The sequence below is a fragment of the Balaenoptera ricei genome, chromosome 14 (assembly GCF_028023285.1).
Source record: "Balaenoptera ricei isolate mBalRic1 chromosome 14, mBalRic1.hap2, whole genome shotgun sequence".
Lineage (NCBI taxonomy): Eukaryota > Metazoa > Chordata > Mammalia > Artiodactyla > Balaenopteridae > Balaenoptera > Balaenoptera ricei.
In genome coordinates this window covers 77935694-77961376 of record NC_082652.1, presented here as the reverse complement: position 1 = coordinate 77961376, position 25683 = coordinate 77935694, and the positions used below count along the sequence as shown (strand labels likewise).

Sequence of the window (25683 nt, the reverse complement as noted above, 5' to 3'; positions counted from 1 at the left end):
AGTTTGGGAGAAAAAGTATAGAAAGGAACTGAAAAGTGAGCAAGACGGCATTAGATTTCTCTTCTCCTCCAAAACCAGAAACCACAACATTCAGACCCATGAAAGGTGGCAAGTTTGAAGAGGTCAGCAGCAGGGCCAGACTGAGAAAGGTCATGTCAGCCCAAGACATCTGCATGTCTGTCTTGTCTGTCTATCTATCCATCCATCCAGAAAAAGAATCAAAGCACATGGGATAAAATATTGACTGGTGACATTATATTGGGTGAAGTACATATGTGAGTACTATCTTTGACACTTTGAAATTATTTATTTAAAAGTAAACATTTAAAATAAAATTTAAAAAAGGCAATTCCCATCCCAGCATTCAAGTTACTTTATCACTTACTCTGGAAGCTTTCTGTTACTTCTGTGACATCACAAACATCCAGCTGTGACCACTGGCTAAATTCGAAGGTGAAATTATTATTAACTCGACAGACATAAAAGCCTGCATCTTTTATATGCACTGTGTTAAAAATAAGTTCTGATGCATTTCCGTTCGGAATCTGTGAAAGAATCAATGAGAGGATAAAAATGAAGGACTCATCAAAACACACCTTATAAAAATGTGCTGTGCAAAATGTATGATGTTCTTGGAACTTTGAAAAGTATATCTTTTTTCCCCCCAAGTTCTAAAATATCTGTTACTTAAAAAACAACAACATTTTGAGTAACTTAGGCCTGAAGTCTTAGAAAATCAGTCTTCTACAAATCTGTTAACAAGAGAGTTAAGTTCTCTCCCTTATATCTTCCCAAAACTCACTAATAGAAAAGTATCTAATCTGTCATTTAAAATTGTTTGATCATTAGTATCTAAAGAATCTAGAATTGTAACATTTATGAGCTAAGAAGTCATACAACATGACCAACCCATGATGGAGTGAAGGGATCACAGAAAGTTAGGCCTGGCTGTTAATTTCTGTTCTGATCAAATTAGTTGTCAGTATATGAGCAAGTTATTTTACCTCAAGACCCCGTTTTCTCATCTGCAAAATTCTATCAGAGGATAGATGCCGTGACCAATACGCTTCTTTCAAGGTCTGGGTGGAGAAGGGCTATGGGAAGCCTATCAGTGATGGGAAGGAAGGTCCATGCAAGGGTTTCCCAAGCTTTTACTCCTGGGCTCTGGTCAGCACGTTAAGTTTTCTTTCACCTTAGCTGCTCCCATCAATTTATCAGCACCACCCAACTCTGGCATATTGTCAAAGGGCTTTGTCAAGTGCCTCGTTATATATTGGCTCCCTTGCAAAGTACTTTAACAAGCTCTCCCTCTCCAAACACCAACCAAGTGAATTCGGCTCTCTCTCCTCTCGGAACCTGCACCAGAGCGAGAGCATTTTGCTGAAGATCTGACAACTGGGATGGAGGCTGCCTTAGCACTGCCTGACCATCCTACCACGTGAACCTACTAAGTTTGCTTTCCTACTAGGCTATTCGTGTGTACTTTCTCTCTCAAACCTCCTGCAATCCCACCTCTCTCAGCCATTGACTTTAGTCTGTGCTTATTTGTAACTCTCTTCCCTCCTGTTAAAATGGAAAGCGTGTTTTCCTAACAAAGGTTACTTGGGCTTGGGTTGCATGGCGACCCTAACCACTCAGAACCCCAAAGCTGGTATGCAAATTAGTTCAAGCTGAAGATGTTTAGGATTCAACAGATGCAGAAAGAAGCCTTATCAGAGCTTTCCTCATCTGACTAAAAGCAGAAACTTCTGGGAAATGAGGCTGCCATAAATTCCCTCTTCAGGGTGGCTTTTATTCCTAGGAAGGAGACCAAGAGGAAACCTACCATAAATCCCCTCTCCAGGGAAGTTTTATATAGCCATGAGGAAGATGGAAAGACCACTTGCACTTGCATGAATAAATATTACCACAAACTTTCTCATCTCCTGTTTATTCTCCTAGAAACCCCTTTGTATATATTTCCTAAAGAAACCCATTTGTTCTTCCCAGAGAGGCTTTTTCTCCTTCCTCCCTTTTCCTCTAATTGTAACCAATCACAGGGCTACTTCTTTTGTAATTTCCCATATGAATAAACTTCTCTTGTTAATCTGTATTTTGCCAGTTAATTCACAGGACCCCAGGGACTGAGCATGAGAGGGTGGGAGAAAGGTTTTTTCCTCTCCAACAATCCCCTCATCCTCTCTGACTTTGCTCCTGCAATTTTCTCTCTGCTTTAGCATTTATTTCTCTCTTTTATTGTATCACTCCCGAAAACATACTCTAGTACCTTTATATCTTAAACAAAAAAATCCCAAGTATACCCCCCCTTGACCCACATACCTCTCGGCAGCACTGAAAATGCTGACCACCCCTTTCTTCTTGAAATACTTTCCCAAGGGCTTCATACCATTCTCTCCTGGTTTTCCTCTTATCTCTCTTGCAAATTCTTCTTAGTCTCTCTACTGGTTCCTCCTCCACTACACAAACTTTCTTCTTTTTCTTTTTTTTTTTACACACATTTATCTATGTATTTATTTATTTTGGCCATGCCGCACGGCATGAGGGATCTTAGTTCCCTGACCAGGGATCAAACCTGTGCCCCCTGCAGTGGAAGCGTGGAGTCCTAACCACTAGATCGCCAGGGAAGTCCCAACAAACTTTCAATGTTGTCTCCTGAGGTATCCAAGCTGACTTAGATGCATTTAGACATCCAATAGGCACTTCAAACTTAACATGTCTAAAACCAAACTCTTGATTTTTTTGCCCTTAATCTCCTCCTCTCCCAGTCTCTTAACACCTCAGTAAATAACAGGTCCCCAGATGCTTAAGTAGAAAATGATCCTTAAGGGTCATCCTTGAGCTCTCTTCCTTTTCCCTCAGGCTCCACATTTAATCTGTCAGGTTTGATGAACTCTATCTCTAAAATAAAGTGGCTTACCCACTTTGATCCGTCTCCACTGCCATGTCCTAATCCACACTACCGTTATCTCTAGTCCAGTGCAGGCATTAGATAACTGGTCTTCTTGCTTTGCTCTTGCTTCCCTTCAAGCAGCAAGTTGGTGTTTTAAAAACAAAAATTCTATCACGTTGCTTCTCTTACTTAAGACCTTTAGTGGCTTCTCCCTTTGTATCACCCTGTTTATTTTCTCACAGCTCTTAACTCACAGAGTTATCTTATTTGCTCAGTCTTTCCCCAGTGGAGCTGGCAGGGCCCCTGTGTGTCGGTGCTTGACCATCCTGGACTTAGAACCCGGCCTGGCACAAAACAGGTGTCCAACAAGTAGCCGTTAAATGAATATCTCCTGAAATAGACTACGAACCTAAGTGTGGTTTGACAAACACAGATTGTCACAGATTGTCGACTGGTAAGGGCTTTAAAATCCATCGCAACTCTTCAAATCCACGATGCACCGCTCACCCTCTACATTCCTCCCCTTCTCAAGTCAGGACATAGTTCACAAATGATGTACTTAACAGAGTAAGTTTTGTCCATGATTTCTTCCTCAAAAGGTGTTTATTAAAATGAAAGCCACTTTGCAATTGAGAAAATATGGTAAAAATAACTTTAGTTACCATCTCTTGAGAGCCTTGGCACATAAACTATGCCATCAATTAAGTTCTCTCAACCCCTGACGATAGGAATTCGAGTCGCTACTAACAGTCAAGGATCCAACACCGGCCTGTCTGGTGCCAATGCAGTCCTGTTACTGCAGTTCACATCTGCCTTACCTCACCTGTGTGTGAGGGACAGAAATTAAAAAGTGTACAAATCCACACGTTTCTTCTAAGGCACAGGGTGATCCCATCAAAGGGAAGATTGTCATCTCGGAACAGCTCTTGAACTTAGTTTCAGATTTGCAAATGGAGTCTTAATGTTGAGTTGGGAAGAAAGTTTAGTTATGTGACTAACAGGCTAAAAAGAATAATGGAGTTTCAAGGTACCATCTAGGAGGGAAGGGAGCGAGGGGAGATGAATGAGGGAGAAGAGAGAAGCCCACCAGAGTGGGACACGACGTGGCCAGACCGCTGAGACATCCCCAGCAGCAGAGGGATCAAAGAATGTTTAAGACAAGAGGATTCCAATATGCAATTTTAAATTATTTCTTGGGTGGCATGGGGATACCATCCTTCCACAAAAGGAATAAATGCCCCTTTCCACCTACCTGAATTTTACTTCAGAATCTACCATAAAAACCTAAATCTTTTGATATAATACAGTTATGGGGAATGCTTAAAATAATATTGCCTTCCATGTTGCTTTGAAAATCTTTTAAAGATTTAGACTGGAACATAATCTGTTGTAAAGAATTTTGTATAGATATTTTAGAATGTACTGGTGATGTTTCATGTTTGTTAACATTGTTGCCCCAAGTACTCCTGATTTTCCACAATTTTCAGAATAGAGAACTGATTTTATTACTGCTTACCAAAGTAATGATTACTGAATAAACACTTCAGTAATAACACAGATCCTTTAACAAGGACCTATCATATCCTTTAACAAAATTCCTAAAAACACACTGAAGACAACAGGCTAATTAATTTTCTATCTTTCTCTCTTCTCATGACAGAGGAATTAAAAGACATTAAAAAATTACCTCTTTATTCATTTTGAACCATTGATATTGTACAAAAGGATGCCCAGTTGCCCGGCAACACAGCTTCACAAACTGTCCAGCCAAGACTGCCTTGGATTCTGGGTTTACAGTGATCTTTATTCCTTAAAAAAAAAAAAAAAGTTATATAAAGTCAGAGAAGAGGAGTTTTCCTTGTTTATGTTTCCGAAACCAAAAGAAGAAATATTTTGGAAATAACCTGCATATTCATCCTGGTTATAAATAAATCACCCATTCACATCTCCTTCTCCATCAGATGATGAGTTTGTGAGTTCCAGGCTCTGTAAAACCAGGAGGAAAGGAACTCACCTGCAGAAGACTTTGATCTACTGTACTTCCCCATGATTGGGGGAAAAAATTGTTTGCCATATTTCTTCAATTCTGAGAAACATTTTTTCCACATTCTAACACCTCTGAAATCAGGATGAGCCTTATCATAGCTGTCTGCATACAGTAGTCACGATGCTTTCTCTGTGCCAGCTCTAGGAATACTTAGTCATAAAGGCTTATCCGGCCAGCACTTCAGCTGAGTTAGGTGCGCTGTTAGTAAGACAAGTGTGAGTTTAAATACCACTTAAATGTCTTCAAAAGACATATGAGGGACTTCTCACCCAGTGGGTGAGACTCTGTGCTCCCAATGCAGGGGGCCCGGGTTCGATCCCTGGTCAGGGAACTAGATCCTGCCTGCCACAAATAAGAGCCTGCGTGTGGTAATTAAGACCTGGTGCATGGGGCTTCCCTGGTGGCGCAGTGGTTAAGAATCTGCCTGCCAATGCAGGGGACACGGGTTCGAGCCCTGGTCGGGGAAGATCCCACATGCCGCGGAGCAACTAAGCCCGTGCGCCACAACTACTGAGCCTGCGCTCTAGAGCCCGAGAGCCACAACTACTGAGCTCACGTGCCACAACTGCTGAAGCCTGTGCGCCTAGAGCCCATGCTCCACAACAAGAAAAGCCATGACAATGAGAAGCCTGCGCAACGCAACAAAGAGTAGCCCCCGCTCGCCGCAACTAGAGAAAGCCCGTGCGCAGCAGTGAAGACCCAACACAGCCAAAAATAAAAACAAAACAAATAAACAAATAAAAAAAAAAAAGACCCGGCGCAGTCTAAATAAATAAATAAATAAATATTAAAAAAGAAAGGGCATATGAATGTCAATGCTGTGATTTAGCATTAAAATAAAACTACTCTGTAAGCAGAAAGGTACAGAAACAGAACAGCAGGATATAAATTTGATACATGTGATGCAAACAGTTCTCATCTGAGAAATGACTACCAGCATCAAAACTTGGAAAACTTTTGACAGGAGCCTCCTGTCAAAGATCCTGGAGTCAATAACAGAATCCCTGCCCCCTCCCTCCTCCCTCTCTCTCAATCACTCCCTCTGGGGAAGCCTGCTGCCATGTCATGGGGACGCTTGGGCAGCTCTGCAGATAGGCCCAAGTGGTAAGGAAAGCAACCTGGGCCTCCTGCCAAAAGCCGCGTGCAGGAACCATCTGAGAAGAGGATTTCCCAGCCCCCCTCAGACCTTCAGATGGCCGCAGCCCTGGCCGACAGCTGGACTGTCACCTCATGAGAGACCCTGAGATAAAACCACCCAGCTCCACCCCTCCTGGATGCCTCGCCTCGGAAACTCTGACATAATGAACAGATGCTGTTTTTAAAATTTTTGGTTTTGGGATAATTTGTTATGCAGCAACAGATAACTGACACAAAAGGAAACAAAGCTAGGAAATTTTACGTTTGCCAAGGTTTTAATACATAAACCTGGGTTAGTTGGCTTTCAGAAAGGAGAAAGAATCATTAAAACTTATAAAACTTAATTTCCCATGCCTATTTTTATTTTGTTCCTCATGTATCCTGAACATGACCTCCTATCTTTTTCTTCGACAACCCATCAATCCAAAGGAACACAAGATTACCATTGAAGAGGAGATAGTCTAAATAACAACCACCTTAATACCTGAAAGGTACTAAACTTTCTACGGAAAAAATAGTACGTAAGGTAAAATAGGCATGTGAAATCCATGCAGGAAAGATACCAAATAAAACCAAAATCCAAAATGAGTAAATATTCATTGCATACTTATTACATTTGAAGGTCTAGAGAAACCCTGGAAAATCTTTAGTAAATATAGTAGAGCCTCTCAAAAAAGAATTTAAAATTCTTGCCAAGGAAAAGCTTTCATTTCCATTCATCCTTTATGTGGATGCCAAGTGACCAAAGGATGGCTGAAGTAACAGTTTTTCTGAATTCTGTAATCCACGTTGGTCAGAAAGTACGTGTTGAAGTCAGAAAATGGGATGACACTCTTAATGAAGCCAGAAAATTCACAGCACTGTATTTTAATGCCCTCATATACCATTCATCTGCCAGGAGAGACTTACATCACAACTTTAAGATACAAAGATTCTGATTTTCAAAGTTTAATTGTGATAAGAGAGGAAAAAAAGTTGCAACAACAACAGAAGGGAACAAGTATAAATCTGAAAAATACAGGCGTTGTGGTATATTGGCTTTAAAATGTGGATGTCTTAAAGCCATCTCAAATGTAACATCCCCAGTCCCTCCTGACACAAAATCTCCTCCTCCGCGAGACCCCCCCAGTCTTCTCCATCTCAGGGAAGATAAACCAGGTCCCGGCCTAGCCCCAAGCATCCAGTCACTCAGGACGGAAACTTAGCAGCCACGCCAAACCCCTCCTGCTCACGTCCTCCTTCCCCACGTGTAATTTAGCTGCGAGGCCTGTCGCTTAAGCTTTTCCGCATCTCACCATCTTCAATGCCATGAGCTTAATCCAAGCCGCCATCCCCTCCTGAACTGAACTACTGTCACAGCCTGCGAACTTTCTTTCCTTACTTCCAACCAGCAGCCCAATGTCTTTTTAAAACATAAATTAATCCATATCACTCCTCTGATAAAACCCTTTACTGACCTCCCACTGGATTTAGAATAAAACCCAAGCTCCTTACATGGCCAACGAGGCCCTCGTGCCCACCGTATCCTTGCCCACCAGGCTCCAGCCGCGGAGGGCCTCTTTCCTTCGGAACACAAACTCTTTCCTGCCTTTCCACCTCCTGGTCCTCTGCTGGATTCCCCCCTAACCCCCACTGTTTCATGACAGAGTCTCTCATCATCCAGGTCTCCAGCTGGTCCAGGAAACATGAGCTACCTCCCCCTCTCCCCCCCAGCATTATACTCGTCCCACTTTGTGGGTTTCACTGCACTGATCACCCGAAGTCCCATTTCTTATTATCTGTCTCACCCTACTAAAACAGAAGCTCTTGTCTTAGCCACCAGTTTGCCAGAGGCCTAGAATAGTGCCTGGCATATATGAGACAGTGGGTGTTCAACACATATTTGTTGAACGAATGTGTATAATAATAACAAAAATTACTATAACGGCAATTTACTGGCTGCTTTACATATGCCTGGCACTTTGATCTCTAACTTTCAAAATAATCATGTGAGTTAGATATTAACTAGATCTATGTTACAATGAGGAAAGTGAACTTACGTCATTTGCAGAAAGTCATCCAAATTACCCTGTGTAAATTATTAACTTCTCTGAGATTCCTTTTTTTCTCATTGTAAAATGGCAGAACCAGGATGCAAAGCTAAGTTTTCTTGGGCTTTAAAACCCTTTTGGGGGCTTCCCTGGTGGCACAGTGGTTGAGAATGTGCCTGCCAATGCAGGGGACACGGGTTCGAGCCCTGGTCTGGGAAGATCCCACATGCCGCAGAGCAACTAGGCCCATGAGCCACAACTACTGAGCCTGCGCGTCTGGAGCCTGTGCTCCGCAACGAGAGGCCACGATAGTGAGAGGCCCACGCACCGCGATGAAGAGTGGCCCCCGCTTGCCACAACTGGAGAAAGCCCTTGCACAGAAACGAAGACCCAACACAGCCAATAAATAAATAAATAAATAAATAAACCCTTTTAAGCCTTGGGTTATCCCAGTGATTTTTTAAAAAATTTAATTAATTAATTAATTTATTTTTGGCTGTGTTGGGTCTTCGTTTCTGTGCGAGGGCTTCCTCTAGCTGCAGCAAGCGGGGACCACTCTTCATCACGGTGCGCGGGCCTCTCACTATCGCGGCCTCTCTTGTTGCAGAGCACAGGCTCCAGACGCGTAGGCTCAGTAGTTGTGGCTCACGGGCCTAGTTGCTCCGCGGCATGTGGGATCTTCCCAGACCAGGGCTCGAACCCGTGTCCCCTGCATTGGCAGGCACATTCTTAACCACTGCGCCACCAGGGAAGCCCCCCAGTGATTTTTTTTTTCCTTCCACCTTTATTGAGGTGTAAGTGACAAATAAAAACTGCATATATTTACGGGTGCACAACATGATGATTCAATATAGGTATACGTTTGTGAAATGTTTGTCACAATCAAGTTAATTAACACATCCATCACGTGACATAGTTATCATTTTCTGATGGTTCTTAATGCATCGCCCATGCTAATCCCATCTTCTGCCACAGTGAGCCTCTCTCACTGGAAGGAGGGTGTCAGGCACAGTGCAGTGTCTTGTGCCATGGCAGTCCTTAAAAATTTACTGTGGCAAAGATTCTCTGCTATTACACAAAGAGACAAGAGATGAGAATGAAGGAAAGTGAAAGGCTTTCTCTCTAGAGGGTCTTACAAAGAAATGAATGACTTCAGAGGAAGGCGCCCATGTGACCAGGATGTTCTAAAAGCTTCCTTTGTGGGAGACAAGACTAAATGATTTTTAACAGACATTCAAACTCACCGTTGATATATCTGTCCTGTACCAACAATTTTAGTAGTCTAAGTCTTCAAGAAGCAAGCAAAGACATGTCTTTATTATTTACTGCTTCAAAGACTGAGAATTGAAAGGCACATTGTGATTTGGAACCTGCCCTGGTGAGTAGCACAGAGAGAAGTCACAACACCTCCCATGTTTTAACCACACATATTTCTTTCCACCCTGTCTCGTGTGCGACAGGGAAACACGGTCACCTCTAACCACCCTCGCGCAGCGCCCACTAGTCAGAACGTGCTGAACAAAGTGAGGAAGGAAGATGGCACAGAGCTCTGGACGGTGTACCAAGGCAGACGAAAGTTCTATTTTAAAGGGTGAATGCACAGCTTCCTGGCAAACAAGCCTATTTTCAGATAACATCTGCAAAGAAGTCAAAGAGGTTACTTGATTTCCTGTAAGCCGGAGAGAATCTGACTGGGTCTGATGGAACATCAGGATTGTGCTTTCAACACGTGCACACCTGTGTGAGCAACCGGCTCAAGATATTACACAATAAAACTAAAACCCCTGCTGGAATCACTAAACAGATAAATGAGGGTGATTCTTTTTTTTTTTTTAGAGGGGGTTGTTTATTTATTTATTTATTTATTTATTTGTGACTGTTTTGGGTCTTCGTTTCTGTGCAAGGGCTTTCTCTAGTTGTGGCAAGCAGGGGCCACCCTTCATCGCGGTGCGCGGGCCTCTCACTGTCGTGGCCTCTCTTGTTGTGGAGCACAGTCTCCAGACGCGCAGGCTCAGTAGTTGTGGCTCACGGGCGCAGTTGCTCTACGGCATGTGGGATCTTCCCAGACCAGGGCTCGAACCCGTGTCCCCTGCATTGGCAGGTGGACTCTCAACCACTGCGCCACCAGGGAAGCCCGAGGGTGATTCTTGACCTGACAAAAGGATTCATCATAGGTTCCCTTTGAGTTGTTCTCTTACAATGCAGTTACTATCGAAGTAATTCACAGCTTTTCCAGGAACAGATCTATTGTGTACGTTACAGCGCATCTATTTTCAGAGGCCATGAACCAAAAAACTTTTTCTATCATCTTCCAGCTAAAACTCTCCCTCAACGTTATTTTGAACATTTCAAAACTACTACTGAAAAGCACCCCAGAGAGTCCCAGAATAAATACCATTCCTCTTCCTCTAACAACTTCCCCCCATTACACAACCAGTGTAATGGGGGGAAGTTGTACTGGTTGTGTACTTTCCTCTTACAGGTCAATTTACATTTGCATCTACTGTGGCTAAACCTGGTCTCCTACATCACACCCCTCATCCTTCTACATCATCGACAACTTCCTTTAACACCTTGGGGTGGAAACCCATCCTTCCAGTCCTCACCACCACTCCCTTTCTAGCTCTTTTCTTCTTTAATCTTATTCCCATTTATACCATCTTTGCCTCTTTTCACTTCTTAATATCTTGCTTTCAGGAATTTCTGTTGTTCATGGAACAAGATGAGTCCCTTATAAGTAAGATCTAGTAGTTTAGTACTTTTTACTTTGGCAAGAAGAAAAAAATTGAAGTCTGTGGGTCAAAGAGAGAATTGAGGTAATAATCCATAACTAAGCCTCCCAAACAATCCAGAAACTTCCTAGTATTATGGAAGTGACATTGAGTTCAGGTCAGGGTCAGTAGACCCGGGTTCTAATCCCACTTTTGTAAATAACCAACTGTGATTCTGGCCAAATGATAACTTTTGGTAATCTCTTTTTCCACATAAATGTGTGCTCATATTTAAAATTTAAATGTACAGGACATGGAAGCAACCTAAGTGTCCACTGACAGATGAATGGATAAAGAAGATGTGGCACATATATATAATGGAATATTACTCAGCCATAAAGAGAAACGAAATTGAGTTATTTGTAGTGAGGTGGATGGACCTAGAGTCTGTCATACACAGCGAAGTAAGTCAGAAAGAGAAAAACAAACACCGTACGTTAACACATATATATGGAAGCTAAAAAAAAAAAAAAAACCCCAAAAAAAATGCTTCTGAAGAACCTAGGGGCAGGACAGGAATAAAGACTCAGACGTAGAGAATGGACTTGAGGACACAGGGAGGGGGAAGGGTAAGCTGGGACGAAGTGAGAGAGTGGCATGGACATATATACACTACCAAATGTAAAATAGATAGCTAGTGGGAAGCAGCCACATAGCACAGGGAGATCAGCTCGGTGTTTTGTGACCACCTAGAGGGGTGGGATAGGGAGGGTAGGAGGGAGACGCAAGAGGGAGGAGATATGGGGATATATGTATATGTATAGCTGATTCACTTTGTTATACAGCAGAAACTAACACAACATTGTAAAGCAATTATACTCCAATAAAGATGTTAAAAAGATAAAAATAAAATAAAATAAAATTTAAATGTTCATAATAGTACTGTTCTGGGCTTTCACAGAATTGCGAAGATAAAATGTGAAGTAAAGGTATCCTGGAAACGAAAGAATAATATTCAACTATCTTTGCTCTTGTCTTAGAGACAATGAAAGTAATAAAAAATTGGTATCAGAAACATAACAATGAGTATAGTACGAGGAATTAAAGAAGAAAAATGAATTGATATGAGAAAGGGGTGGGGAAAAATGGAAAAGATGTCAGTGAAATCACATGACTCTGCCGGCACTTCTGAAATGTCTGCACAGCAAAGCTCCTTTTATACGAGAATGAAATAAAATGGCAGCATCACAAAACTGGAGCAGAAAGAACCTTGGGATCCATCTAATGAAACCCATGTGTAACGTGTTAATTCTCTCTAAACATCCCCCACTGTCTAGCCTCTGCTTAGCCGATTCCAGGTCAGAGCACGGCTTCCTTGGCAACCAATCTTGTGATGTGCAGGACTCTAGTTGATAGAGGCTACTAGTCAGCGTGCAAATGGTTTCTCTTAAACAAAACTCTAACTGATGGCGCTTATACATCTGCACTCAAATGGTTTCACTCAAAACAAAAACATCTCAAATGGCACATCTAAGTTTATCTGTATTTGCCAAGGTTACAGATGCCAATTTTGGCTGCTTCGAGATCAGAGTCTTTGACCCTTAAATAAAAAAATAAAGGTCTAAAAAAATCATTACAGACTTCTGGTTCAAAACAATTTCAGCAAATTCATTTAACACCCCGCCCCTCTTCAACTCCCACTGAAATGACCAAAGGAATAAAAATAGGGAAACAATGAGTCAGAGCTGGAAAATGCAGATGGACACCATCCATACATAAAAATTATAAGCCACTTCTCTAACAAAGTGCAGGCAAGACCAGTCTGAGAGGCAAGCTGGCCAACCCATGTGATATGGAAAAGCCCAATCGGAGGGAAAGCAGAAGAGAGTAAACCACAACCTTTTGAAAAATATATTAGGTGTCAGAGCCCATGGAGCACAAGAATTTGGGGGTGAGTTACCCTTGGCTTAGACCTCATGCTAAGTGAGGGACCACTGAAGTTGGCTCCTAATCAAGGCAGGTGTTCCAGGTAGAGATGGGGGAACCCTCCCCAGCTACTTCTGAGCCACCAAAGCAAAGACATCCAAGAAACTCGGTACCACAGCCATCTTCTATGGCCACCTCTGGCTGTTATTCCACAAACAGCTGGGGTGGAATATGACAAAATCAGACTAAAATAAATCTGAAGTTTCCCCTTCTCCTTGTATTTAGGCCTGAAAGACTTGTTCAGAGGGTCACAGCATCTTAGTCACCCAAAACCAGGGCTCTCTATAACGACCATCAGATAAAAGTCATCAGGCTCTTTGTGGAATAAGAACTAATGTCTTCTTATGAAACTGCACTACCAAAAAAAAAAAAAGAGAGAAAACGTTAGATTATTCCTACTTCGTATTTTCACCAAGATTCAGGAATACACTGAAAAGGAAAAACTGGAGATTTAATATATACTTGTTTTTATGATTGTACTGGATGTGATGAGTTACATGTTTGTCTCCCCTACTAGACGATGAATTTTGAACATGCAGGAACTATTGTTTTAATTCATAGTACCAAGCACAATGCCTGGAATAGCAGAAGTATTAGAATACAGTAATGTTGATTGAATGAGCAAAATCCCAGATTAAGTTGATTCTATCAGAGCTTGCATTCTTAATATAATTACAACAGTTTTTATTCTCAATGTATTTATTGAAATATAAAAATTATTCTCAAATTCTTACATTTCTATATTCTAATGTATGTAAATACAGTAAGTTTTAGATTATCCAAGTAAGATTCAGGTAGAAAGCTAACTGTAAATTACCGAGTTTTTTTAGATCCCCAAATATTTCCTCTTAAATCAATAATTAACATTCAAGTAACAACTGATTTCTAATGAATACTATATAGCTAATGAATACTATATGGCTAATATGACATAAAACTTCACAGAAATAGTGCATAAGTGGTCATGTAGAAACTGCTGTCTTTTTCCTATTCTCCCCTCAAATATGAAAGAGTCCCAGGGGATAACTGAAAAAGCCTGTTGGCCCAGTATCAGAACGATCTGCACAGGGGAACACTGATGGTAAAGCACGGATCCTACTATTTAGAGAGAAACACCAAGAGCAGAAACAGATTTTTCCAAAGAAGATGACTCATGTTTATTAGGATGGCACTGTATTTGCTGCTGGCCTATCACATCAGAATAGAAAATACTGCTAAAAATTTCAGGCACATCATTACACACAAATGAACATGTGACTCAATTTCAGTCAAGCCCAGTTTCATACATGGGAAACTTTGAAAACTTGGAGACCTTTGATCTCAGGCCAGTGATCACACCACAGACCATGAGATGTGTGCGCAGCCTCCGTGGTCACCTACACGCAACTCAACACAGCGTCATCCCAGAAGCTCCTCCAAGTCTGAGAGGTAGAGAACGCTGACTCTCATGTTATAGACTTGGCAACAACGGTGGAGTAATTAAGTGCAATTATTGAAAAACATCATGAGACATTAAAGTTATAGTTAATTCCCAAAGAGGTTTCTTAAGTTTTCAGAGGCCCCAGTGAGTGTACAAAGTCTGAGAAGTTAGCGGCTGAGTGCCCTAGACTGGCAGATTTCAATTGCCACAACTCCTGGGTACTTTTGAGACACTGGGGATACAAAAATTAATAAATGTCACCTGAAGAAATAATGTACTGTTTGGTGACAGAAAGCAATTGCATCTAGATGGGATCTGCATTACCCCAGGCCTCTTGTATGAAGAGGCACGCATCTGTCAAGCATCAGATACAGTGGGTAACACAAGAGAGGCGTTTATAGAGGACCTATTTCATCATCTGCACTAGGCCTGGTAAAGCCAGGGATAACCTGAGAGTCCAAGTTTCCTGGCTCACAATCCAGGGTCCCTTCCATTTGTAGCAGACTTTTCAGTTGCTCCCCCTCACACCCCCAGCATCCAACTTTGTTTGGCGATCCATGAGGTTTCTGGAAAGCTAACTGAACCCACTCCGCTCCTGGCTCTAAGCCAGGGGAACTGGCACATTCCAACTCCCTGGCTGGTGACAGGTACAGGGACAGGCACGTGGCCAAAATTAGTTAGCTTATTAGGGAATCCTACGATTTTTGCTGGGACAAAGGTTAATGCAAGGAACAGCCAGTAGGCATCCTATGACTAGGTAGAAAGTCAGCCCTGGGAGGAAGCCAATGACAAGAAAGGAAGAGCAAAGACAAAATCCAACTCCTTGGAAACAGGGCTGGCCCCTGCCTTTCTCGAAGCCCAACCTGCTTCAAGACTTTTCTGTTGGAACCAGCATGCTCCCTTTATTACACCAACTTGAGTTGGGGTTTCTGCTACGTGTACTTGTCAGTACACCACTACAACACGTCTCTAATTCCCCAAGCCCCCGAGAAAGAAGGTCTGCAGCGCCGCTGCCATCACGTGACTTGGATGACATGGTCCCTCCTGCTGACGTCACGGTAACTGACCAACTCCATCCACAGTTGTGGAAAGGAGGGACTGTTTCCTATTCCTCAAATATGACCTTGGAAGTGAGCAACCTCACTCAATACAGGTATATTCAGGAGAAAAAAAAAATCATGTGGTTGAGTTACTCAACATTTCAAAAGCACCATGTTGGCAAAAAACTTCAACAATAAACATTTGTTACACTTTCTCTCATTCATATACATACATATAAATAAATGTGTGTATTTACTTTCTTGGCTGCACTATTTCAACACAAGTTATAGAAACCTTTCCCCTCAACACTTTCACATGCACCTCCTTGGAATAAAGACATTCTTCTAGGGGCTTCCCTGGTGGCGCAGTGGTTAAGAGTCCGCCTGCCAATGCAGGGGACACGGGTTCGTGCCCCGGTCCGGGAAGATCCCACATGCCACGGAGCGGCTAGGCCCGTGAGTCACAACTGCTGAGCCTGCGCGTCTGGAGCCTGTGCTCCGCAACGGGAGAGGCCCGCGCACCGCGATGAAGAGTGGCCCCCGCTCGCCGCAACTAGAGAAAGCCCTCGCACAGAAACGAAGACCCAACACAGCCATAAATAAATAAATAAATAAATTTAAAAATGGTCCACATCAAAAAAAAAAATCTTTAAAAAAAAGACATTCTTCTATAGAAGTACAGCACCATCGTCACATGATAATTCCCTAATGTCTAATATGCAGGTTATACTCAAGTGATTCCAACTGTCCCCAAAATGTCTTCTATAGCTGTTTTTTTGGAAAAGCAATCCAACAAATGTTTATGCACTGTATTTGCTTTTTATGTGTTGTTTAGTCTCAACCTGGGGGGGGTAATTAGGCTCCATATATTTACATGTTTCAAAAATACTTAACACAATTCATTTGGTCAAATGAGATATTTTCCTCTGAGTCTGTCTCCATGAACTCCTGGAGAACGTGCCCACGGGAAACACGTACCTGGGGGGCTGAGGAGCTGAAGGACCTCAGTGTGCTCCATACTCTGCAGGAAGTCGCTCAGCTCCACGACCGTACAGCCTTTCTCACCCAGCAGCTTCAGTAAACACAAGCTTGGGCTGCCTTCAGGCTCCAGGACCTTAAGAGAACACTGCTCCAAGTCTAGACAACTGCAAACAACAAATTTAATTCAGGTCAACAGATTTTCTTCAATATGATCTGCCTGCTATATGTTTGGCCCCGTCATGGGTGTTGTAGAGAATAAACGGCAAGTTGTTGAGTGGTGGGGAAAACGGTTTACATTACGAATGCTACTGTCCCTTTAGACGCAGTCTCCTAATGGTGCTCATCTTGAATAGCAGAAGTTGGCAAACTTTTCCTGTAAAGTGCCAGAGAGTAAATGTTTTAGGCTTTATATGGGCCACAGAGTCTCTCCTGCATATTCTTTTCTTGATTTTTGTTTTGTTTTACAATTTTTAAAATATAAAAAACAGGGCTTCCCTGGTGGTGCAGTGGTTGAGAATTTGCCTGCCAATGCAGGGGACACGGGTTCGAGCCCTGGTCTGGGAAGATCCCACGTGCGGCGGAGCAACTGGGCCCGTGAGCCACAACTACTGAGCCTGCGCGTCTGGAGCCTGTGCTCCGCAACAAGAGAGGCCGCGATAATGAGAGGCCCACGCACCGCGATGAAGAGTGGCCCCCGCTTGCCACAACTAGAAGAAAGCCCTCGCACAGAAACAAAGACCCAACACAGCCATAAATAAATAAATAAATAAATAAATAAAAATTAAAAAAAATAAAAAATAAAAAAAATAAAAAACATTCTTAGCTATACAAAAACAGGCAGTGGTCTCAATATGGGCCATAGGCTGTTGTTTGCAGACTCCTGTTCTATATGTTTCAACACAATTTTGTCTTAAAATCATGAGCTTTTCTTTCACAAGCATGTCTTCTTTACCCAACTAGATACCAGTACTCGTTGCAAGCAGACACCCTATCATATATATATATATCTTTTTAAAATCCCTCAATACCTAAAATTTCGTCTTGCCCATATGAATTATTCATACTGAAATGCCTGGAAGCCTGGAGGGAAGGGGTCAAACATAATGGTACCACCGCTGTGGCAGAGCCAAGGTTAGTTAGCAAGCTTTCATATGACTTAAGATATTCTTAGTTCACATTCATTTTGATCAGTTTTAGTAAAAGGCTGCCACAGCATTTGTATAATGGTCACCCAAGATTTATAATTCTGTGATAAAGTTGGTTATTTCATGAAGAAGAAAATGGATCCAACCAAAATAACTTCAATATTAATATTCTATCTCACAGGATTGTTAGAATTAAATTAGACAATCCATGTAAAAAGTACTTAGCACAGTGTGTGGCAAATAAGCACTCAGTAAAAGCTAGCTCTTATTATGCAATAAAAGTATGGGAATATTAAAAGAAGACTAAGGGGACTTCCCTGGTGGCGCAGTGGTTAAGAATCTGCCTGCCAATGCAGGGGACATGGGTTCGAGCCCTGGTCCGGGAAGATTCCACATGCCACGGAGCAACTATGCCCGCGCGCCACAACTACTGAGCCTGTGCTCTAGAGCCCGCGTGCCACAACTACTGAAGCCCACGCACCTAGAGCCCGTGCTCCACAACAAGAGAAGCCACCGCAATGAGAAGCCCGTGCACCGCAACGAAGAGTAGCTCCTGCTCACCGCAACTAGAGAAAGCACGTGTGCAGCAACGAAGACCCAATGCAGCCAAAAATAAATAAATAAAATAAATTTTTTAAAAAAAATAATTTTTTTGAGTAATTACTGTTTTGGTAACCAGATAGTGTCCTCCAAAGCCTCCAGTCACTAGGTATTCTTTTCTAGGTATTCTAGCTAAATTTGTATATTCAGTACTCTATCCTTGTTAAATGTCAATAATCATATTACAGATCAACCATTCCCAATTCTGGGCTGTACACTCTGGCAGCACAATCTGAAGTCCATGGCAAATTGATAAAGGTAAGGACAATAAGACTGTCTTTTACTCTAAGATTATCTTTCTTATTTTTAAAAGTGTTAAAGTGTCCTTTCTTTTATGAAATAATGGTGATTGCGATGGTAGCAAAAACAAAAGCTGAAGGTGCTGCTACAATATTTTGTAAAATTTTCTTTTACTAGTCCCTGGAATGCCCAAGGAACCAGTATTAGACACAATATAAGGATTACCCATTTTTCAAATAATTATAATATGAAATTTATAAAAACAAGGATGCTGTATGCTAATTTTTTTATGATTCACAAAGGTTATCAAGATCTGATACATGAAATTAAGATGCCATCTTGTCAAATGCAACCAAATGGTGCTTTAATCTTTATATTAATATGGAGAAAACTAAAAACAATTTTACTTTCCCCCCACCAAACGAAGAAAGATCAAATTGCAATAGACAACGACTTCTCTTCCAATACAAGAGGCACTGGAGAAAAACAAGGTGCTCTCTCTTCTTTCCTTTTACTGATTTTCCACATGGGCACCGGCTTTCAGCTAAGATGATGTTTATACATACCCAACTTTTCTTTCTTTCCTTTTTTAGTTACATTCCTGTAAGGCTGTGCTTTGAAGTGGTTTCTACCAGCTCTAATTTGAAATTTCTGATTTAATTAAAAAGACTGCTTTCTTACTGAAACAAACAGACTTTGCTTAAAAAAACCTATATTTATCTTTACTTTTAAAAATGTATAATCAAATAGAACATATTGATATTATACACCTTTTAGGGTACAAACCATGGCACTGCTTTTAGATTCTTTTGTTTCTCTTGGTACATTTACACTTCAGAATCATTATTCATTAATTCAACAACTACTTATTAATCACCTAAAATAGGACAACCATTTTTTCTAGGTATTTTTCTAGCTGCAAACAAAATCCCCCATCCTCCTAGATTTTTCCACAGGAGAGGGACAGATATGTGTACACACACAGAGATCTGTGCATCCATCGATCCAACTGTCCTAAGTGTTTTGGAGAAAAACAAAGCAAAGCAGGGGGATAGGTAAGACTGGAGCAGATGTAGGGGGTGATTTTAAATAGTGTGATCAGAGAAGACCTCACTGAGAAGGTGACCTTTTTAAAAAAAATGTAATCAATGTTGTTTATTTTTAAAATTTTTATTGAAATATAGTTGATTTACAATGCTGTGCTAGTTTCAAATGTACAGCAAAGTGATTCAATTATACATAAATATACAAATATATTCCTTTTTTACATTCTCCTCCATTATAGGTTATTACAAGATATTGAGTATAGTTCCCTCTGCTATACAGTAGGTCCTTGTTGGTTACCTATTTTATATATAGTGGTGTGTATATTTTAATCCCAAACTCCTAATTTATCGCTCCCTCCTTTCCCCTTTGGTAACCATAAATCTGTTTTCTACATCTGTGAGTCTATTTCTGTTTTGTAAATAACTTCATTTGTATCATTCTTTTAGATTCTACATATAAGCAATATCATATGATATTTGTCATTCTCTGTGAGAAGGTGACTTTTAAGCAAACACCTGACTCTTCAGGTAAAGGAGCCAGTCTTGTGGTTCATCCGTGGAAAACATCTCAGGCTGAGCAAACAGCAAATCCAAAGGCCCTACTGTCTTCAAGGAAGGGCAAGAAAGCATGTGTGACTAGAGCTGAGAGAGGGAGGGAGACACTAACAGGAGATCAAGTCCAAGAGCTCACTAGTAGCTAAGTGGTGTTTTTACTCTGAGATGGAGAAGCAATGGGAGGGTTTTGAACAGAGGGAGGATAAGACCTGATTTAATGTTTTAAAAGAACGATTCTTGCTGCTATAGTGAGAACAGACTGGGATGGGGAGTAAAGCAGGAGGCGGAGAAGTTAGGCGGCCATTGGAACAATGCAGGTGAGAGATAACAGTGGCCTGGACCAGGGTGGTCGCAGTGGACGTAGGATTCTAGACACATACTGGAGGTATGGCAGAAGGGATTTGCTGATGCAGTGGATGTGGTATATAAAAGCGGAGTCAGGAATGACTGAAGTTTCTGGCCTCAGCACCTGGACGGATGTAGTTGCCCTTCACTGAGATGCAGAAGACTGCAAGAGAAAGAGGTTATGGCGGAAGACGTGTTAAGTTTTGGACGTGTTGCATTTAAGATGTCTATTAGTCATTCAAGAGGAGATCTACACAAATGAATCCAGGAGTTCAAAGCAAAGACATGGGCTGAAGATGTGAACTGAGCCTAATCAACCTAAATATGTGTAAAGTCAGGAAGACTTAAGGATAACACCAAGGCGGGGATTAGGTGTAGAAGTCTAGACAAAGAGATACACCTAAGCCCTAAGGCATTCCAAAATCCAAAGATGAAGAGGTAGAGACTGAAGAGAGAGGGACAGGAGGAAATCTTCCTATCATAAAGTGCTCGAGGGCAGGATTCCGTAGCTAAAAGAGCCTCTTCTACACAGCAAGTATGCACTGGCTGACTGTCCTCCCTGGTCCATGTCCCAAAGTCCCATCTCTAAGCTCCCTCCTTCATGGAATTTACACACTATTAGAGCCTCCTGAAAGCTCTGCCATCTTTGGGGCTCGAATGTTCCATGCCTCCGCAGAATTCACATTGCTTGGGCAAGACACTCAGAACCCGTGCTTACCTACACTGACAGCAAAGGGCGTTCAATATTGAGGCAGTTTGGAATGCAACTAGGGCTGAGTTTGTTTAGGGCACTCCCACATGTTCATGTTTTGGGAAACTATATGCAAGGATTTATCCTGAATCACCAATAACCATCTGGAAACACTCCTTATCCCTGACGGGACAGTTCAGAAGGAACTCCTGGTGGCTTATTTATTAAATTCTTACCTAGTCTGAGGAAAGTTGTATAGAGGGAGGGAAAAAAGTGAAAAGAAACAGAATAGGCAACCTTCTGGGATTTTAGGGCTGTGAACCCAGTGACTCTGCAGAAAGCACTGCTCATCCTCGTGGGAACTGTCATCCACTTGCACTAGATTCACTATAATTCCTGCGTTTGACACTAGAGAAAAATGCTTTTCGGATCTTTTACTATTGTAGATGCTCTTTTGCCATCGGTATGAAATCGTTTTAAAATCACTGTTTTAGTCTTAAATAGAAAAAGCACCGCCAGCTTACTCTGCCCCCTCAGTTGTCACTCCCCAGCCTCCAAGTTCCCAGGGCTAACCTTCTGTTAGGTCAGTTTAATTCTTCTGATCTCAACAGGTATGTGAGCTTAATGTTCTCCAGTTCTCCAACCTTCAGGGTGGCCTCCACTTTCCCCAGAACAACTAACCTACTCTGAGCTAAACTTCACCATCCTGGAAGGCTGGCCAAACTCATCTGTCTCCAGTAAACTTCCCACCCTGAAATCCCCAGCTTCCACAACTTCGTGCCCTTTGTTGTTTGTCTCCTCTTGCTGGGCAACTGCCCTCTCTCCATACTACCTTCACCAGAGAAGTGGTCTCAAACTTTTCCATTAGTTCCTCAAACAAAGCTAATACCATTCTATAGCCTTTAACAAAACTTAACTGAAGGCTTAGGGAGGAAAACTGAACACCTGATGTCAGGTATCCACTACTTTTAAATTTTATTTATTTATTTATTTATTTATTTATTTGTCTGTGTTGGGTCTTCGTTTCTGTGCGAGGGCTTTCTCTAGTTGTGGCGAGTGGGGGCCACTCTTCATCGCGGTGCGCGGCCCTCTCACTGTCGCGGCCTCTCTTGTTGCGGAGCACAGGCTCCAGACGCGCAGGCTCAGTAGTTGTGGCTCACGGGCCCAGTTGCTCCGCGGCATGTGGGATCCTCCCAGACCAGGACCCGAACCCGCGTCCCCTGCACTGGCAGGCAGACTCTCAACCACTGCGCCACCAAGGAAGCCCTCCACTACTTTTAGATTCCATCAGCCATGCCTCTTCAGTGGCAGGGCCTTACTGATGTTCTTCTCTCTCCTTCATGGCCAAATAGGAGTGCTCACTTCAGGAGAACCTTCTTCAGGAAAGGCCAGAGCCTTCCCTAACTAGAGTAGTAGTTAATTTCACAAATCAACCAATCACAGGTCTGGTAATCTGACCCCGCCCCCTGCCCATGAAGAAGACAACTGTTTATGCTATTGTAAGTCTAGAAATTCAGAAATCTATGGACCTAGAATAATAGTATGTATCTTGGATTTTCTTTGCACAGCCAAAAGCACAATGTATTCTTCCTAGAACAGAAAAAAAAAAAAGGGGGGGGGGCGACTTCCCTGGCAGTCCAGTGGTTAAGACTCTGTGCTTCCAATTCAGGGGACACGGGTTCGATCCCTGGTTGGGGAACTAAGATCCCACGTGCTGTGCAGAGTGGCAAAAAATTAAAAAAAAAAAAGAAAAAGAAAGAAAAAAGTATGCCATCTGCTCAACTTTGCAAATTTACCACTTCTTGATTCCATCCTCACATCATTACTCCACCGAACAGCCAAATAATCCCAAATCATCATTATTCTGGTTTAACCTCAAACTCTTTGAAACTCAAGGTTGTGGTGAGAGTTAAACACTTAGTACATTGTCTGGTGTATATATTGTTTAATAAATGATAAAAACCCACTGTTATTATTATTCACACCCAACATAGCATCTAACATATTATTTGTGATTGTCTCCGAATAACAGTCTATTACTGCATAAGCCCTTATAAGTAGGAGCCAAATATTTGACATCTTCTTATCTTCTGAAACATTTGCAAAAATCGGCACTCAAAAAATGTAATTTTGAATGAATGGTTCCCCTCTCAATTCAAAATTATTTATAGAGTGTCTAAGATAGGTTCTATGCATAACATATAGGATCTTAAATCTTCCTGTTCTCAAGGAGTTTATAAAGACATGTACAAATAATTATAGTACAAGACAAAGGTTGGTTATATGAGAAGTTAAAAAAACTGCCAAGGGGTTCAAAGGCAGACCCAAATTATAACAATGATCTAGAGCAGTGGTTCTAAGTGTGGTCTGGGAAGCCCTACTGCAGTTCCTGAGGCCCTTTTCACAGGATCCCCAAGGTCAAAATGACTTTTCATAATAATGCTAAGATGTTATTTATTTTTTTCATTCATTCTCTCAAGAATGGACATTGGAATATCCAGTGTTACCTGACCTGTGACAGTGCAACAGACTGAGTGCAGAAGGAGATAAAAGATGCCGGTTCTCTGGGATTCAGCCAAGACATTAAAGAGATTTTCAAAATGCAAAACAATGCCACTTTTCTAACTAAATTTTTTGTTTTGGAAAAGTTTGTTTTTCCACAAAAACACATCATTTCTGTTAACATGTAATGAATTATTCTCTTTAAATATTAAATAATTCTTAATTTTAATTTCTAATATGGTAAATATCAGTATATGTTGTATGTATGTAACATATAGAACCCACATTAAAAACTCTCGGGCGGTGGGGGGGGGGGGTTCCCTGGTGGTGCAGTGGTTAAGAATCCGCATGCCTATGCTGGGGACACGGGTTCGAGCCCTGGTCCAGGAAGATGCTGCGGAACAACTAAGCCCGTGCGCCACAACTACTGAGCCTGCGCTCTAGAGCCCGTGCGCCACAACTACTGAGCCCGCGCTCTAGAGCCCGTGAGCCACAACTACTGAAGCCCTCATGCCACAACTACTGAAGCCTGCGTGCCTAGAGCCCGTGCTCCACAATGAGAAGCCACTGCAATGAGAAGAGAAGCCCACGCACCACAACGAAGAGTAGTCCCCGCTCGCCGCAACTTGAGAAAGCCCGTGCACAGCAACGAAGACCCAACACAGCCATAAATAAATAAATAAATAAATAAATAAATAAATAAACCCCCAAAACCCTCTGGGGTCCTCAATAATTCTTAAGAGTGTAAAGGAGTCCTGAGAGTCTTAAGCCCAGTTCCAAGCCTGGTAATAGGAAAATGGTTTAAAGTTCATGGTGATTCAGGAAGAAAACCTGGCAAGTCGGTTTGATGGAGGAAGACGGTGAGTTTAGTTTCTTTCTGTCCCACTATCCTTCTCTCTCTACATCTACACTAAAACCTTCATGAATTCCTGCACCTCAAACCCTTCACCTTCATTATCTCTCTACCTGCACGTCCCCTTCCTAACCTCCCTTAAGTCTTCTAGGTCTGTGTATTTTAATCCTTTGGAATTACCGCCCTAACGCAATGGTCTCCAGATAGCTTTCTTTATATTCTCCTTGGTCAACCTCTATTTCTCTCTTTCAGCTAAAGGGGAGGAGGGTAGGAAAAGGGTGTGGACTGCCGGAGTCCAGCCTCGAATCTCTGCACTCCCAGGACTTTCCTGGGTTCAGGTTCTCTGTCTGGAAGGTTACTGAAGTTCTCCCACCTCCTTCCCTCCGCGCTCCTTACCCCCAGCGGGCCCTGCACCATCTCAATCGGCCCCGATGTTTTCCAACCTCACCCATCGCCGCGTCCGCCCTCCCTCTCCCGTGCCCACATCACTCTCTCCGCGCGCCCCCCGCCCAAGTTCGCCCCCACGTGACCCCGCCCCGCCCTTACACCCCACCCCACCCCGGGCCCCGGTGCCGCACCTGAGCCGGAGGCGCCCCCGACTCCCCGCCACCTCGGCCAGCCTCCTCCATCCCCGGCCCTCGGGCGCTCGGTCCAAGCTCTGGCTGAGCCTCCGCAACAGCGGCTCCGGAAGGCGGTTGAGGGTCGCGCCGGCTGCTGCGGCGAGCGGCGGCCCCGAGGGCGCGGCCGCCGGCGGCTGCGAGGCCAGGGGCGGCGGGGCCTGCAGCAGCTCCCCGCACAGCGACATGTCCCGCGCCGGCGACCCCGCGACAGCCGCTGCTCCCGCCGGCCGCATCGCGCACTTTCCGCTCGCCCCCTCGCTCGCCGCGGCGCCGCGGAGGCAGGGGCGGAAGGACTACTTGGACGGCGCTGCACCGCGCTCGGAGGAGGAAGCGCCGCTTCCCGCCCCGCAGAGACAGGTTTGCTTGGGTGAGCCGGGCCGGCTGGCCGCGCTAGCGGCTCCGGGGGCGGGGCCTCGGGCGGGGGCGGGGCCGCCCACTGCGCGCGTGCGCGCACCTCCCCCGCCCTCCGCGCCGCCTCTTCTGGGCCGCGGCGAGGCGCGCGCTTCAAACACGGTTGGGAGGTGGAGTCGTTGCTGAGCAGGAAGGGTCGAGTGGTGGCAGCTGGAGGAGGAAGCGGTGGAGGAACTACGCTCGGGTGGCACCACTATGGCGAGGAAGCCTGTGGCGTCGGGGCTTCCCGAGGCTGTAGGAGGAGGATTGCCTCACGCCAAGGAGGGGAGCACGTGGTTTTCCATCGCCGGCGGGTCCGCTCCTCCAGAGGCGCGCTCTACTGACTCAGTGACTTGCGTGTGCCCGGCGACGCCACCAGCACCCGCGTTGGGCAGCCTCAGCGGAGGATTCCTCGTTTTAGGATTAGATGTGTATGGCATTGCTAAGGGAAGTG

At 43.3% G+C, this 25683-nt stretch overlaps 1 protein-coding gene across 2 annotated transcripts in view; it reads right to left on the bottom strand.

The window, feature by feature from the left end:
• The window catches only part of MALT1 (MALT1 paracaspase), a 57342-nt gene extending 32117 nt beyond the window's left edge, over window positions 1–25225 (bottom strand). Inside the window, exons 1-4 of one of the 2 annotated variants that reach the window (XM_059894497.1) lie at window positions 24798–25225; window positions 16240–16406; window positions 4578–4699; window positions 386–545 (exon numbers count right to left, since the gene is read on the bottom strand). In XM_059894497.1, coding sequence (XP_059750480.1) covers window positions 386–545; window positions 4578–4699; window positions 16240–16406; window positions 24798–25072 — 724 coding nt within the window. In that variant the 5' untranslated portion in view covers window positions 25073–25225. The remainder of the gene's footprint in view (window positions 1–385; window positions 546–4577; window positions 4700–16239; window positions 16407–24797) is intronic. The other variant, XM_059894496.1, reaches the window with a different exon arrangement.
• Between the last annotated feature and the right edge of the window lie 458 nt (window positions 25226–25683).